This window comes from Salmo salar, chromosome 12, assembly GCF_965601325.2.
Source record: "Salmo salar chromosome 12, fSalSal1, whole genome shotgun sequence".
In the NCBI taxonomy this organism is placed as follows: Eukaryota; Metazoa; Chordata; class Actinopteri; order Salmoniformes; family Salmonidae; genus Salmo; species Salmo salar.
Genome location: NC_138302.1, coordinates 63,294,055 through 63,309,476, shown reverse-complemented (window position 1 = coordinate 63,309,476; position 15,422 = coordinate 63,294,055). Strand labels below are relative to the sequence as shown.

At 41.1% G+C, this 15,422-nt stretch overlaps 1 protein-coding gene across 2 annotated transcripts; it reads left to right on the top strand.

Annotated features, from left to right (window-relative positions):
• The first annotated feature begins 17 nt into the window (after window positions 1–17).
• Window positions 18–14,915, top strand: LOC106565433 (uncharacterized). 2 transcript variants are annotated; one of them, XM_014132569.3, is made up of 6 exons: window positions 18–301; window positions 2,405–2,479; window positions 4,815–4,856; window positions 5,443–5,604; window positions 7,883–7,966; window positions 10,983–14,915. In XM_014132569.3, the coding sequence occupies exons 1-6, from the start codon at window positions 203–205 to the stop codon at window positions 11,646–11,648; spliced, it is 1,128 nt and encodes a 375-aa protein (XP_013988044.1). In that variant the 5' UTR covers window positions 18–202; the 3' UTR covers window positions 11,649–14,915. The 2 variants fall into 2 exon arrangements, with proteins under 2 accessions (XP_013988044.1, XP_013988045.1); XM_014132570.3 differs by lacking the exon at window positions 2,405–2,479 and having other exon boundaries at window positions 48–301.
• The last annotated feature ends 507 nt before the right edge of the window (window positions 14,916–15,422 follow it).

The window sequence follows — 15,422 nt, the reverse complement described above, 5'->3', positions numbered from 1 at the left end:
TGTGTGGTGTGGATGAAGATATCGCGACAGAATGAACTGGCTCCCTGTAACGTGGGCGGAACCTGTTTGTCTCTGTGTTGCCTTTAGGGTTGCCTCCCGAACGTTTTCTGAGTCAAGATAACTTTCGCAGTCTGCACTCATTTAATCTAGTTGTTAAGAACAGTATTAATATTTTTTTTGCGTATCGTAGGCTACTAGAAAAATGCATTCCGGGACATTGGAAAGAGCTGGGTCACCGAGGAAAAGGACGCTTTCTCGGGGAGTGAGCGAGGATGAGTCACTTCGCAACATTATCAAGGAGGTGAGCGTCGAGAAATCACGTCGTCTTTGTTTAATGCGACATTTACATGAGGCATACAGTCTATTTTCTCAATTATCTATTTTTATTGAGTAATTTGAGATTGTAGCATATCCTACTAACATTGAAGTTTAGCCAATTGAAGCTTAGCCTTGGCAACATTACTAGTGGTTACAGTCGAGAAGATTCATCCTCTTACAGTAAGCCACTGCCTGTTTATATTTTTAGGCGTTTGTTTACTTTGTGGTTTTTAACCCTACTGTGCACCCTACTGCTCATTTTCACTCTCATCCCAGTGTTACTGTAGCATGTAGTGTTACATTGAATACGGTTACGTACACACATAATGTGATTATTGTGGATTGTCCGATAAATATAATAGTTCAATTAAAACGTTTTATAAACGATAAATATGGTTTTCAAGAATAATACTTTCCCTCAATCCCGTTTAGTCTACATGGACTCATCTGAAATCAGGCTACTTTATGGCACATTGATAAATGCGGACTAGGTCGGTGCACCGGGACTCTAAATGCGGTGGTCCGGCCCTGATTGTAACCAAACTATGCACATCTGAATAGCCTTATGTTTAGCTTGCTACTTAAATGCCAGAGAAAAATAGCATATTCTCCTGATCTCTGTCTAGTGTCTATCCCATTAGGGCACAAGTAAAAAAACAAAAACAAGTATGGCTGCTTCCTTACGGTGTGCATAGAATAGGGATGACACATTGTATGACCAATCTAGTTAGAATTCAGTCATCAGTAGTTCATCATACGTTTATTTAATTATTTTCTTATTGGTAGACCTACAGTCCATAAGAACTGGACCTAGAGGTTTGCCTAAAATCCATGTTTCTATCCATATGCTCTATGAATGTAAATGATGTGTTGACATGTAGCCTAGGCTATTAAACAGTAGCAATAGCCCACTCATTTGATAGAGCATCATTTATGAATCCATCTGTAAAACAATCCTCCCGCATCATTATCTAGCATTAACCCTAAATATATGTAAGTATGTGATAACATGTAGGCTAATTTTCAATAGCAGGACACTCATTCAATTGAGCATCACTATCTGTAAAATAAACATCCGGCATCATATAGCTTGCTCTTCACTTTGTTTAAAAGGCTTGGGGATGGTATAGATTTTATTGATGGACCTGCTAAACCATCTTAACATATACAAGCTGACTATTGGATGTGGAACAATGTACAAAGGTGCAAACAGTTATTCCCACACGCTTTTGTAAACATACAATTCCGAAATCAGCTGTAACTGTCAATATTGAAACGATTTGAGTGAACCCTGAATAAAGAAAATGTATGGTGAAATTGCGTCCAGACTCGTTAGACTCCTCTTCACCACTCTATAATATCGATTCACGCTCCTTAAATATGATTCATTCGTTTCAGACTGGAGCTCCTGATATCAGTGCATAAAGTCTCCTAAATTAGCCTAGTGCGCCCAGCTGCGTACTAGGGCGGAGCTCGTTTTCCCTGGCTAAACAAGCTGGCTAGCTGAACTATGCTAGTTTGTCCTTATTTCCAAACTTAATAAATACTGCACCCTCAACGTCTAAACAACGTTGCTAGTTATACAATCGTGTTACTAAGAAACGCGAAAATGATTTATCGTTTTATTTTGTTGAATAGTCATGATTGGTTCGAGATATCTGTCATATGACGACGGTGGCGAAGGATATCTGCTAGTTAACGCGGATCGAAGTTCAGTTTTGAGATCAATTGGCGTACGTTTCCGGACGTTTCTGACTGGTCTTGGAACTGTGACAACAGGCATCCTTTCCCCGCTTGGCTCGACTGGATATCTAGTGATTTTGCCAACACAGCCAGATATGCACACAGTCTTGTACCCTTAACCTTTTTAAACTGACTACCGTATTTGGTCATTAAATCAGACATTATTAGTATAATGAGTAATGCAGGAATGTCACAATTTAACTGACACGAGAAAATAGCAACTCTACAGAGCGCCAATGGCTACAATGATTGACTATTTTACTTCCTGGCACGAAGGGTCGTCGGCGCTTCTCCTCGCCACTCTATTATGGCTGCCTGAGATGTATTTTTGTTCCTTTGTCAGACGGAGAGTTCGACCAGGCGTCTGACGCACAGTGACAGCAGAGGGGGGACCCTCAAGAGGAGAAGTGGGAGTCAGGTATAATAAGTGTAATGGATGAAGGGCAATTCCATGCTAACAGAATGATGCAGAGACTCAAGTTTTCACATTTAGATGTATGCCAAACAAAAACCATTGATTGCAAACTTAAACAACCCGTACAACTCTATACACAAGGAGTACACTGAACAAAAATATAAATGCAACATGTAATGTGTTGGTCCCATGTTTCATGAGCTGAAAAGCTTATTTTTCTAAAATTGTGTGCACAAATTCGTTTACATCCCTGTTAGTGAGCATTTCTCCTTTGCCAAGATAATCCATCCACCAGACAGGTGTGGCATATCAAGAAGCTGATTTAATAGCATGATCATTACACAGGTGCACCTTGTGCTGGGGATAATAGAAGGCCACTCTAAAATGTACAGTTTTGTCACACAACACAATGCCACAGATGTCTCAAGTTTTGAGGGAGCGTGCAATTGGCATACTGACAGAAGGAATGCCCATCAAAGTTGTTGATCAACCTTGCTAGATAATTGAATGTTCATTTCTCAACCATAAGCCCCCTCCAACGTTGTTTTAGACAATTTGTCAGTACGTCCAACCAGCCTCACAACCGCAGACCACGTGCATAGCGTTGTGTAGGCGAGTGGTTTTCTCATGTCAATGTTGAACAGAGTGCCCCATGGTGAAGATGTGGTTATGGTATGGGCAGGCATAAGCTACCGACAACAAACACAATTGTATTTTGTCGATGGTAATACCGTGACAAGATCCTGAGGTCCATTGTCATGCCATTCATCACCCATCATCACCTCATGTTTCAGCATGATCATGTACAGCCCCATTTCACTGTATACCTGTTGTATTCGGAGCACGTGACAAATAAACTTTGATTTGATGTCGCAAGGATCTGTACATGTCCCAGTTCTTCCATGGCCTGCATACTCACCAGACATGTCACCCATTGAGCATGTTTGGGATGCTCTGGATCGACGTGTACGACAGCGTGAACCAGTTCCCACAAATATCCGGCAACTTCGCACAGCCCTTGAAGAGGAGTGGGACAACATTCCACAATCAACAGCCTGATCAACTTTATGCGAAGGAGATGTGTTGTGCTGCATGAGGCAAATGGTGGTCACACTAGATACTGAGTGATTTTCTGATCCATGCCCCTACCTTTTTTTAAAGCTTTCTGTGACCAACTGATGCATATCTGTATTCTCAGTCATGTGAAATCCATTACATTAGGGCCTAATGAATTTATTTCAATTGACTGATTTGGCATGGGTTCTCAGATCCTCAAACAGTTCTACAGCTGCACCATCGAGAGCATCCTAACTGGTTGCATCATTGCCTGGTATGGCAACTGCTCGGCCTCAGACCGTAAGGCACTACAGAGGGTAGTGCGTACGGCCCAGTACATCACTGGGGCCAAGCTTCCTGCCATCCAGGACCTCTATACCAGGCAATGTCAGAGGAAGGCCCTAAATATTGTCAAAGACTCTAGCCACCCTAGTTATAGACTGTTCGCTCTGCTACTGCATGGCAAGCGGTACCGAAGCCAAGTCTAGGTCCAAGAGGCTTCTTAACATTTTCTTCCCCCAAGCAATAAGCTAATCAAGTGGCTGCCCAGACTATTTGCATTGCCAATCTGGTGATTGGTTACTACTACTTCTCAACTTCCATGGACCGGTGTCGGTCGGTGCTCATTGGGTGAGTTCGTAAATGGAAAGAGAGTGGCCTCATGGGTAGGTGTCAGTAAGAGCCCGGAGAGGTGACATTAACAGGAGACTAGTGGTGCCTGGAGAATTGAATTAACATTTTTTAAATGTAACCTTTTCTTTAACTAGGCAAGTCGGTTAAGAACAAATTCTTATTTACAATGACGGCCTACCCCGGCCAAACCTGGACGACGCTGGGCCAATTGTGCGCCATCCTATGGGACTCGGCCGGATGTGATACAGCCTGGAATCGAACCAGTGAATGTAGTGATGTCTCTTGCACCGAGATGCAGTGCCTTAGAACACTGGGTAGCTTTCATTTGACACCAAATTTGATGTGCTCCTATGAACTTCACATGTTGGTGCTCATGGATCCTTTTACATGGAAATGGCCTGAAGCTACTGGCATAATTAGGTTTGCGGCCCAAATGCCACCCTATTCCCCATAGGGCTCTGGTCAAAAGTTGTGCACTATATAGGGAATAGGGTGCCATTTCGGACGCTGGCCTACTATGGTCTGTCATTTAAACATAATTACTTCTGATTCTATCACTGTTATTAAATGTACTGAGTATGCTCAAACTTCTCATATATAACTTGTTGATGAGTCTTGTTGACCTTTACCTTTGTCTTGGTCATTTCAGCAGTCTGAGGAAGATCAGGAACTGATGGAACTCCCTGAGATGGTGATTATCTGCACAAGCTGTTTTAATGATGTTTTGCAGGATAACTTTTTTTCATATTTTAGCAGTATAACCAGTTCTACTGGATGTCAAATTAGACATTCTCACAGCCTGTGCTGCATATTCAAAGGGTGCACACTCTTTATGAAGCTAACGCCAAATAACCCAGAAATATATTAGAAATAACTTTGCTCCATTTCTATTATGTGTTGTAATGCCAGTAACTCTGCCATATAAAGAAGACACAAACCCTGGTATGACGCAGATAAGGACGACCATGGGCCAGAAGTAGCTATCAAAACAATGACATCATTATCCAACAGCTGACGAACAAATCACATGTTAATTAAAGCACCGTTGTTGCTAGTGTGATTAGATGAAGCTGCACACTGTCATGCCTAATGTATATTGTTTGTCTGAGATCCAAATGGTACCCTATTCACTTTTGTCAAAGGTAGTACACTATAAAGGGAATAGGATGCCTTTTGGGACAGATGATTTTCCTCTTGGCCATATGAAGCTGATATGCCTGTGTATACATTGCCCAAGCTGCCCACTGATATGACTAATGAATACATCTCTCATGCAGAATGACCTGCAGGCGAGCTACGACGATGTGTTGCAGGAGCTGCGTGGGCTGGAGCTGCAGCGGGAGACTCTGTTGTTCCAGGTGGACATTTTGCAGGACACCCTGGAGGGGGCCGAGGAGATGCTGGCCGAGGCCCAGAGAGAGGCCAGCCACGCCACCATGGTACACCTAGTCATACACACTAGATGCTTCCCAAATGGCACACTGTTCCCTACATTTACTACTTTTGACCAGTGCCTATAGTGAGAGTGCACAATATAGTGAATAGGGTGCCATTTGGGACACACTCACTCCTTTCTAGCCATGAATCAGCTAAAGCCACATTCTGAGAGGCTTAAGGGTGGGGTCATCGCTCTAAAAATAGCTGATAGACAAATTTATTGAGGAATGTTTTCCCTTGCAATAACTGTGATATGTGGTTGTCTTACCAACCTTTAGCGGAATGCACTGACTGTAAGTTTCTCTGGATAAATTGCCAAAATGGAATGTACATATAAAATACAGTGCCTTCGGAAAGTATTCAGACCCCTTGTATTTTTCCACATTTTGTTACGTTACAACCATATTCAAAAAATGTATAAAATAGTTTTCCCCCTCATCAATCTACACAATACTCCATAATGACAAGGAAAAACAGTTTTTTTTTAAATACATTTTTGCACATTTTATAAAAAACAAAAAAATGAAACATCACATTTATGTACACTACCATTCAAAAGTTTGGGGTCACATAGAAATGTCCTTGTTTTTGAAAGAAAAGCTAAAAAGATCTTCAGTTTCCTGGCAATTTGTCGCATGGAATAGACTTGCTGATAATGGGCCTCTATATGCCTATGTAGATATTCCATAAAAAATCAGCCATTTCCAGCTACAATGGTCATTTCTAACATTACCAATGTCTACACTGTATTTCAGATGAATTTCATGTTATTTTAATGAACAAAAAATGTGCTTTTCTTTCAAAAACAAGGTATTTCTAACTGACCCCAAACTTTTTAATGGTAGTTTAAGTATTCAGACCCTTTAGTCAGTACTTTGTTGAAGCACCTTTTGGCGGCGATTACAGGCTAAAGTCTTCTTGGGTATGATGTTACAAGCTTGGCACACCTGTATTTGAGGAGTTTCTCCCATTCTTCTCTGCAGATCCTCATAAGCTCTGTCAGGTTGGATGAGGAGTGTTGCTGCACAGCTATTTTTAGGTCTCTCCAGAGATGTTCGATCTGGTTCGAGTCCGGGGTCTCCCTCGATCCTGACTAGTCTCCCAGTCCCTGCCGCTGAAAAACATTCCCGCAGCATGATGCTGCCACCACCATGCTTCACCGTATGGATGGTGCCAGGGTTCCTCCAGACGTGATGCTTGGCATTCAGGCCAAAGAGTTCAATCTTGGTTTCATCAGACCAGATAATCTTGTTTCTCATGGTCAGAGTCTTTAGGTGCCTTTGGCAAACTCCAAGCAGGCTGTCATGTGCCTTTTACTGAGGAGTGGCTTCCGTCTGGCCACTCTACCATAAAGGCCTGATTGGTGGAGTGCTTCAAAAATGGTTGTTCTTCTGGAAGGTTCTCCCATCTCCACAGAGGAACTCTAGAGCTCTGTCAGAATGACCATCAGGTTCTTGGTTACCTCCCTGACCAAGACCCTTCTCCCCCGATTGCTCAGTTTGGCCGGGCGGCCAGCTCTAGGAAGAGTCTTGGTGGTTCCAAACTTCTTCTATTTAAGAATGATAGAGGCCACTGTGTTCTTGGTGACCTTCAAAGCGGCAAACATTTTTTGGTACCCTTCCGCAGATCTGTGCCTCGACACAATCCTGTCTCGGAGCTCTACGGAACAATTCCTTCGACCTCATGGCTTGTTTTTTTTCTCTGACAAGCACTGTCAACTGTGGGACCTAATATATACAGGTCTGTGCCTTTCCAAATCATGGCCAATCTATTGAATTTACCACGGGTGGACTCCAATCAAGTTGTAGAACCATCTCAAGGATGATCAATGGATACAGAATGCACCTCAACTCAATTTCGAGTCTCATAGCAAAGGGTCTGAATACTTATGTATATAAGGTATTTCTGTTTTTTATTTGTAATTCATTTGCAACAATTTTGAAAAACCTGTTTTTGCTTTGTCATTATGGGGTATTGTGTGTAGATTGCCTAGGGTTTGTATTTATTTAATACATTTTAGAATAAGGCTGTAACAACATAACAAAGTGTGGAAAAAGTCAAGGGGTCTGAATACTTTCCGAAGGCACTGTACATGTAAAAAGGTCCACGTGGAGCAACGCAATGCTCCAGTAGGAATGTCCAATTTCCTGTGACCCAACTGTGGGTCCCAACCCACCGTTTAAGAACCACTGCTCTAAAACACTTCACTACCCTCCGCTGAATTGATCTAAAGGGTCATAAATGGACTGACGCTGCTAACGTGTCTCTCTGCACTTGTAGGAGTTGGAGCGCGAGAGAGAGGCTAAGAGGAAGTTGGAGGACATTGTCAGCTCTCTGATGCAGGAGGTGGAGAGGCTAAAAGAGGTAATGGGGGATGAGCAGGATGGGCTTACATAATCATAGAGAGAGAGACACAATTACAGCAGGCTTCCTGGTTTTGGGCATAAAGAGTGACTAACGGCTTGTTGCTGCATGCCAGCTCTGGTTAGTTGCGTAACTCTTTCGTTTGTCAGGGGAGTGTTCTCTTGTTCTTTCAGCTCAACTGTGCTTTGCTGAACTTTACAGAATGAAGTGTTTCAGCTGCTGGGAAACTCCAGCCTGGGGGACAACCTCCCACCATACCTGTTATTCTCACTCTCAGTGTGTGTGTGTGTGTGTGTGTGTGTGCGCGCATTACCATTCCTAAAGTAGGGCAATTTAAATGATTGACAGATATTTGTTCTGGCCCAAAGCCTATAAAATGAGATGTTTGATAAAGTTGTACTTGCTACGTGTTGACTAAAGTCCTGTGGAGTACATTTTGTACTCTAATCTAAAGAGAGCAGCACACCGCACAATATAAGATGGACAAATTTCCCTCCGGGTTCAACCCGCATCCCTATCCCAGTCCATTTATCTGGTTATCTGCTACTGAGGCTTGAGGCAGATTAGAAGGGAGTTGCCTGTTTGCAATTTAAAGCCCTAAGAAGTGCTCAACAATATATCCTAGCTGCCTCTATATCGTCCTCAGTTTAAGAAACCTCAGTAGATTTTCAAACAAAAACATTTTTGCATTGACTGAGAGACCTTGGTTGTAATAATGTGGTCATCTGATCATCAGCATGGACTTGTGGTTGGGTAAGTCCAGTGTGACCGAAGGTTGTGTGTGTCCCGTCAAATGGCCTTGTACCCAGTGCTTGCTCTGCAGTAGAGGTCGACCGATTAATCGGAATGGCCGATTAATTAGGGCCGATTTCAAGTTTTCATAACAATCGGAAATCGGTATTTTTGGACGCAGATATAAAAAAAAAAAAAAAAACTAGGCAAGTCAGTTAAGAACACATTCTTATTTTCAATGACGGCCTAGGAACGGTGGGTTAACTGCCTTGTTCAGGGGCAGAACGACAGATTTTTACCTTGTCAGCTCAGGGATTCAATCTTGCAACCTTACGGTTAACTAGTCCAACGCTCTAACCACCTGCTTTACATTGCACTCCACGAGGTTACACGAATGCAGTAAGAAGCTAAGGTAAGTTGCTAGCTAGCATTAAACTTATCTTATAAAAATCAATCAATCATAATCACTAGTTAACTACACATGGTTGATGATATTACTAGTTTATCTAGCCTGTCCTGCGTTGCATATAATCGCTTAGGTACACGTTGCTCCAACCATAAACATCAATGCCTTTCTTAAAATCAATACACAAGTATATATTTTTAAACCTGCATATTTAGCTAAAAGAAATCCAGGTTAGCAGGCAATATTAACCAGGTGAAATTGTGTCATTTTGCGTTCATTGCACGCAGAGTCAGTGTATATGCAACAGTTTGGGTCGCCTGGCTCGTTGCGAACTAATTTGCCAGAATTTTACGTAATTATAACATAACATTGAAGATTGTGCAATGTAACAGGAATAACGTTTCGTTTTCGAAGTGATGGTTTCCGGATTCGACCATATTAATGACCTAAGGCTCGTATTTCTGTGTGTTATTATGTTATAATTAAGTCTATGATTTGATAGAGCAGTCTGACTGAGCGGTGGTAGGCAGCAGCAGGCTCGTAAGCATTCATTCAAAATAGCACTTTCGTGCGTTTTGCCAGCAGCTCTTCGCAATGCTTCAAGCATTGCGCTGTTTATCACTTCAAGCCTGTCAACTCCCGAGATTAGGCTGGTGTAACCGATGTGAAATGGCTAGCTAGTTAGCCGAGTGCGCGCTAATAGCGTTTCAAACGTCACTCGCTCTGAGACTTGGAGTAGTTTTTTCCCTTCCTCTGCATGGGTAACGCTGCTTCGAGGGTGGCTGTTGACGATGTGTTCCTGGTTCGAGCCCAGGTAGGAGCGAGGAGAGGGATGGAAGCTATACTGTTACACTGGCAAGACTAAAATGCCTATAAGAACATCCAATAGTCAAAAGTATATGAAATACAAATCGTATAGAGAGAAATAGTCCTATAATTCCTATAATATCTACAACCTAAAACATCTTCCCTGGGAATATTGAAGACTCATGTTAAAAGGAACCACCAGCTTTCATATGTTCTCATGTTCTGAGCAAGGAACTTAAACGTTAGCTTTTTTACATGGCACATATTGCACTTTTACTTTCTTCTCCAACACTTTGTTTTTGCATTATTTAAACCAAATTGAACATGTTTCATTTTTTAGGCTAAATTGATTTTATGTATTATATTAAGTTAAAATAAATGTTCATTCAGTATTGTTGTAATTGTCATTATTACAAAAAAAATGTAAATGAGAAAAAAATGGGGAAAAAACAGCCGATTAATCGGTATCGCCTTTTTTTGGTCCTCCAATAATCGGTATCGGCGTTGAAAAATCATAATCGGTCGACCTCTACTCTGCAGTAGGATGCCCCGTCCCCTGTCCAATTACTGACAGACATGTAGATGCTGCCTGTTTCTTATTGCAATCAGGAAACGGTAACATGACAATTGGCCTGGCTACTTTCCCAGCCAATGCCTCAAGCCATGCAAATAAAGCTATGAATGTATTGATACAGTGTAGCACAAGATGTACCAGAGACGAGGCTGTGCAATGAATTTGACAGAGATTTGGACTCATATTTGTAATAGTAGCAGCATTATATGACTGTACTTGTTGAATCTGGTTTTCATATCACCCACCTCTAGCCTTGACATTTTATATCCGGTTGTACAGTATGAAAATCAAAATGTAAATGTTCTTCCTGTTTCCCTGCTGTACTTAGGTCTATACAGTTCTGTGTCCCAAATGGCACCCTATTCCCTATATATTGCACTACTTTTGACCAGAGCCAGGACAAAAGTAGTACACCATATAGGGAATAGGGTGCCATTTGGGACACAACCCTGATGTGAACATTATTAATATAGCTGTTATATCATACTGTTCCACAGGAGAGGAACACCATATCAGCAGTCCCAGTGTACACACTTGTCAAGGAGCAGGAGAGGGAAGATGAGATGGCTAGACAACAAGCCCAAGAGATGAAAATCAAAAAGGAAGCACAGGAACAAATCAGGGATGCACCAAGGGATGACGACAATTCTCGGCAAGATGCGCCTCTCTCTATTATCCGATTGGACAGTGAGAGCCCCGGGCCCAACAACGGGCTATCATCTGAGACCAGCACTGGGGGGCTGCTCGCTTCCTTCTTCAAAAAGGGGAGGGGGGAGCAGCCGTCTGACAGTCCGACCCGGCCCTCTCCTCTCCACGTTGCCCGGCTGGTGTCCTCTGAGGACGTAGCAGATGGGGCACAGGACAGCTTCACCAAGTTCACAAAGATAGTCAACAAGACCTTTGGGCCGTTGGCACTGGGTAGCCAGACCCCCGGGAGCAATCAGGAGGAGAACGGGCGTGACCTCTCCCCCGACAGGAACAATGACACAGACAGCATCAGCGCCTACGAAGACGCCTGCGCTGACATGCCTGAGCTGGAAGAGGGTGACGGGCCAAAGCTGCCCCATGATGAAGGCTCCCCAGTAGATGATGAGGGAGATCCGTCGAATGGCAACGAACCCAAGAGCATCAAAAACCCCAATGAATCTTGCATTCTGTCGTAAGAGCTGCAGAACTGTTGTGCTACGAAGGATCAAATCTTCTCTGAGATCACTGCTCTCGCTCCGTCTGCCTCTTGTATATGCCATTTAGCAGATGCTTTTATCCGAAGCGGCTTACCTGCATCCATTTTTTCATTACGTCTTATGTTCTTGGACCTGTACTCTCAATTTACACCTATAGAAGGGTAGAGTCAATATTGGGAGTTGTCTTAATGCTACCAGGCAGGGTGGAATTCCAGTCATGTCTACAGACTACTCTAAAGCCAATCTCTCTCCCTCAGCATGTTTGGCACGACTTGCAAGGTTGCACTTACGTGTTCCTTTTGTTGTTGTTTTTTCCCTGCTGTTCGGCACAAAAGGCAAATGACCTCCCTCTGTTTCTTAGTGACTGATAATCACACAGGACTGTTTGCGTACACTGAACAATCAGATATGTCAGACCTCTTGCATTCTAAATAGGCAAACTATGTGATTCTTAGATTAAGACGATTCTAGTTGTTTTTATGCTCTTATAAGTTTAGACGCTGGCAAGATTGTAATCACAATAGCAGGCAGCCAAGGAGCTAGCTGCTATATATTTGAATAATTCCATTTATGGGTATAAAACCATAATGTTTTCACTGCCTTACTGGCCTTCACAGGGACATTTAATTTGATCTACAAGAAGGACTTGGTGCCTTTCCTGGCTCACCTTAATGCATTTTATGAATATGGAAGATTAACCTGAAAGATGTAATACATTTACTGAATTTAATCAAGCTTTAGTACAATACTAGCATGATTGAAAAAGTAACGACATTCCATTTAATAGTAAAACTTTAAGGATACCTGATAATAATGTATATGTACAGTAACAGTACTGCATGCTACTTGTCAGGTCGTGTTTGCACAGTTGCAGTGAAACTACTGAATTGGTAGACCTTACATGTTATTTTGTATCTGGCATTGCTGGACAATGTATCCTTTGTTTTTCTTCTCTCTACCCATAACCATTAACACAAAATCTGAGGATAATCTTTTGACTTGGAAAGAGTTACATAAACATTGCTACCTATTAATCTTCTTAGGAGATTTTTGCATAGTCCCAAAGGCACCTTATTCCCTTTTTAGTGCATTGCTTTTGACCAGGGCAATATAAAGGGAATAGGGTGTAATTTGGGACGCATCCTTTATCAACATTCCTGTCCATGTTTGACAGTAGCGAGGTCAAATGGAATTGATCTGTTTTCCAATCCTCACCTTTTTGAACATTTTCAACAGATACTGCGTTTGTAATGAACTTGGGGGCAAATCTTACAATGCCTTCAACACTAGGTTTTGTGTGTTAGACGTTGTGTATCTCAAGTCAGAATGCAGCTCTTAGTAGTAGGGGTTAAATGGATGTCAAGTTCGAAAGCAGCACACTGAAATAATTCCTAACTTTGATACTTGTGATTTGTGTTTTCTATTCTGTTTCTATTGCCTGAATTTCTGTTTCTGCGGGAGATAGTCTTCAGAAAGTATTCACACACCTTGACTTTTTCCACATTTTGTTGTTACAAAGTGGAATGGATTTAATTGTAATTTATGTTAACGATCTACACAAAATACTCTGTCAAAGTGGGAAAGAATAACATTGTATTACTAGAAAATAAAACACTAAAATATCTAATTTATGTAAGTATTCAACCCCCTGAGTCAATACATGTTAGAATCACCTTTGGCAGCAATTACAGCTGTGAGTTTCTGGGTAAGCCTCTAAGAGATTTGCACACCTGGATTGTACAATATTTGCACATTATTCTTTTTAAAAATTCTTCAAGCTCTGTCAAGTTGGTTGTTGATCATTGCTGTACAGTCATTTTTAAGTCTTGCCATAGACTTTCAAGACGATTTAAGTCAAAACTGTAACAAAGCCACTCAGGAACATTCAATGTTATTTTGGTAAGCAACTCCCATGTATATTTGGCCTTGTGTTTTAGGTAATTGTCCTGCTGAAAGGTGAATTTGTCTCCCAGTGTCTGTTGGAAAGCAGACTGAACCAGGTTTTCCTGGAGGATTTTGCCTGTGCTTAGCTCTATTCCGTTTATTTTATATCCCCCAAAAACTCCCTAGTTTGTTCTGTACAGGCTACCTTCTTTCCACTTTGTCATTTATGTTAGTATTGTGGAGTAACTACAATGTTGTTGATCCATCCTCAGTTATCTCCTATTACAGCCATTAAACTCTGTCACTGTTTTAAAATCACCAATGGCCTCATGGTGAAATCCCTGAGCGGTTTCCTTACTTTCCTTAGGAAGGGCGACTGTACTTTTTTGTAGTGACTGGGTGTATTGATACACCATCCAAAGTGTAATAACTGCACCATGCTCAAAGGGATATTCAATGTCTGCTTTTTTACCCATCTACCAACAGGTGCCCTTTGCGTACCATTGGAAAACCTCCCTGGTCTTTGTGGTTGAATCTGTGCTTCAAATGAATTGCTTGACTGAGCAACCTTACAGATAATTGTATGTGTGGGGTACAGAGATGGGGTAGTCATTTTAAAAATCATGTTGAACACTATTATTGCAAACAGAGTGAGTCCATGCAACTTATTATCTGACTTGTTAAGCACATTTTTAGTCCTGAACTTATTTAGGCTTGCCATAACGAAAGGGTTGAGTAATTATTGACTCGACATTTCAGCTTTTCATTTTTAATTCATTTGTAAAAATGTCTAAAAACATAATTCCAAATTGACATTATGGGGTATTGTGTGTAGATCAGTGACACAATCTCAATTTAATCCATTTTAAATTCAGGCTGTAACGCAACAAAATGTGTAAAAAGTCAATGTGTATGAATACTTTCTGAAGGCACTGTGTGTACTTTACTCGGGAGGTTTCTAAACGTGCAATACTACCTGTTATGTTGATGAACGGTTATGTGTCTTATCTATAATGCTCCTTGATGTCACAATTTATCTTGAACATTTAGGTCTTTTTTTTCTGAAAGCAACTGTGTCTTTGATATAAAAGTAGTTTTTCAGCAGAGTCTTGGCACAAAGTGTGTTATTTCAGCATGCTTCTGCTAATGTAAGTTTGCACTAGTTTTGTGATTTGCACTTCCAAACAGGGTTTGCTGCATCATATTATGTTCTAAAATGGCAAAAAAAAATATGGGGAAAGCGTACGTTCCTGAGTGGTAATGCTTATGCTTTATCATATTTTCATCAAATAGTTAAGATAAGAAAGTATGTATTTTTTGAATGAATTCTATTCTTTTAAAGAATAAATATTTTGTACAGCGCCACGTGTTTCTATTTCATCTTACATTGTTTTCTGTTGTCACGTTAAATAATGATTTATTATCAAACTACACATGAATAGAAAATACAAACAACAAGTAAAGGATTCAATAAGAAAGGAACTTAATTTGTAAACATACAAGACATTTGGACTGCAATACAGGAAATGCATTCATGGGCCAATGCACATTGTGATAAAAAGCTTGATAAAACAAGACTTGAAATGGAATCCAGTGGCCATATAGTGCTTTTTATAATTGTATATTGGAACACCATTAGAAAATGATATAGGCTACTTTGTGTTTATAAAACATAATACACAGAAACAGCGGATTATATGAAACTTTACAACCGTAATATTTGCAGTGAGCCATGTGTCTGTGGTAAAACATGCCTGGTCATGGACGGAAACATAACAAGCAGTGTCGCAGTTGCCAAATTGGATAAAGGACATTGATTTCGTCAAACCACAAGAAATGTGCTTTTCATGGTCTTAGTTCCTCTCTTTT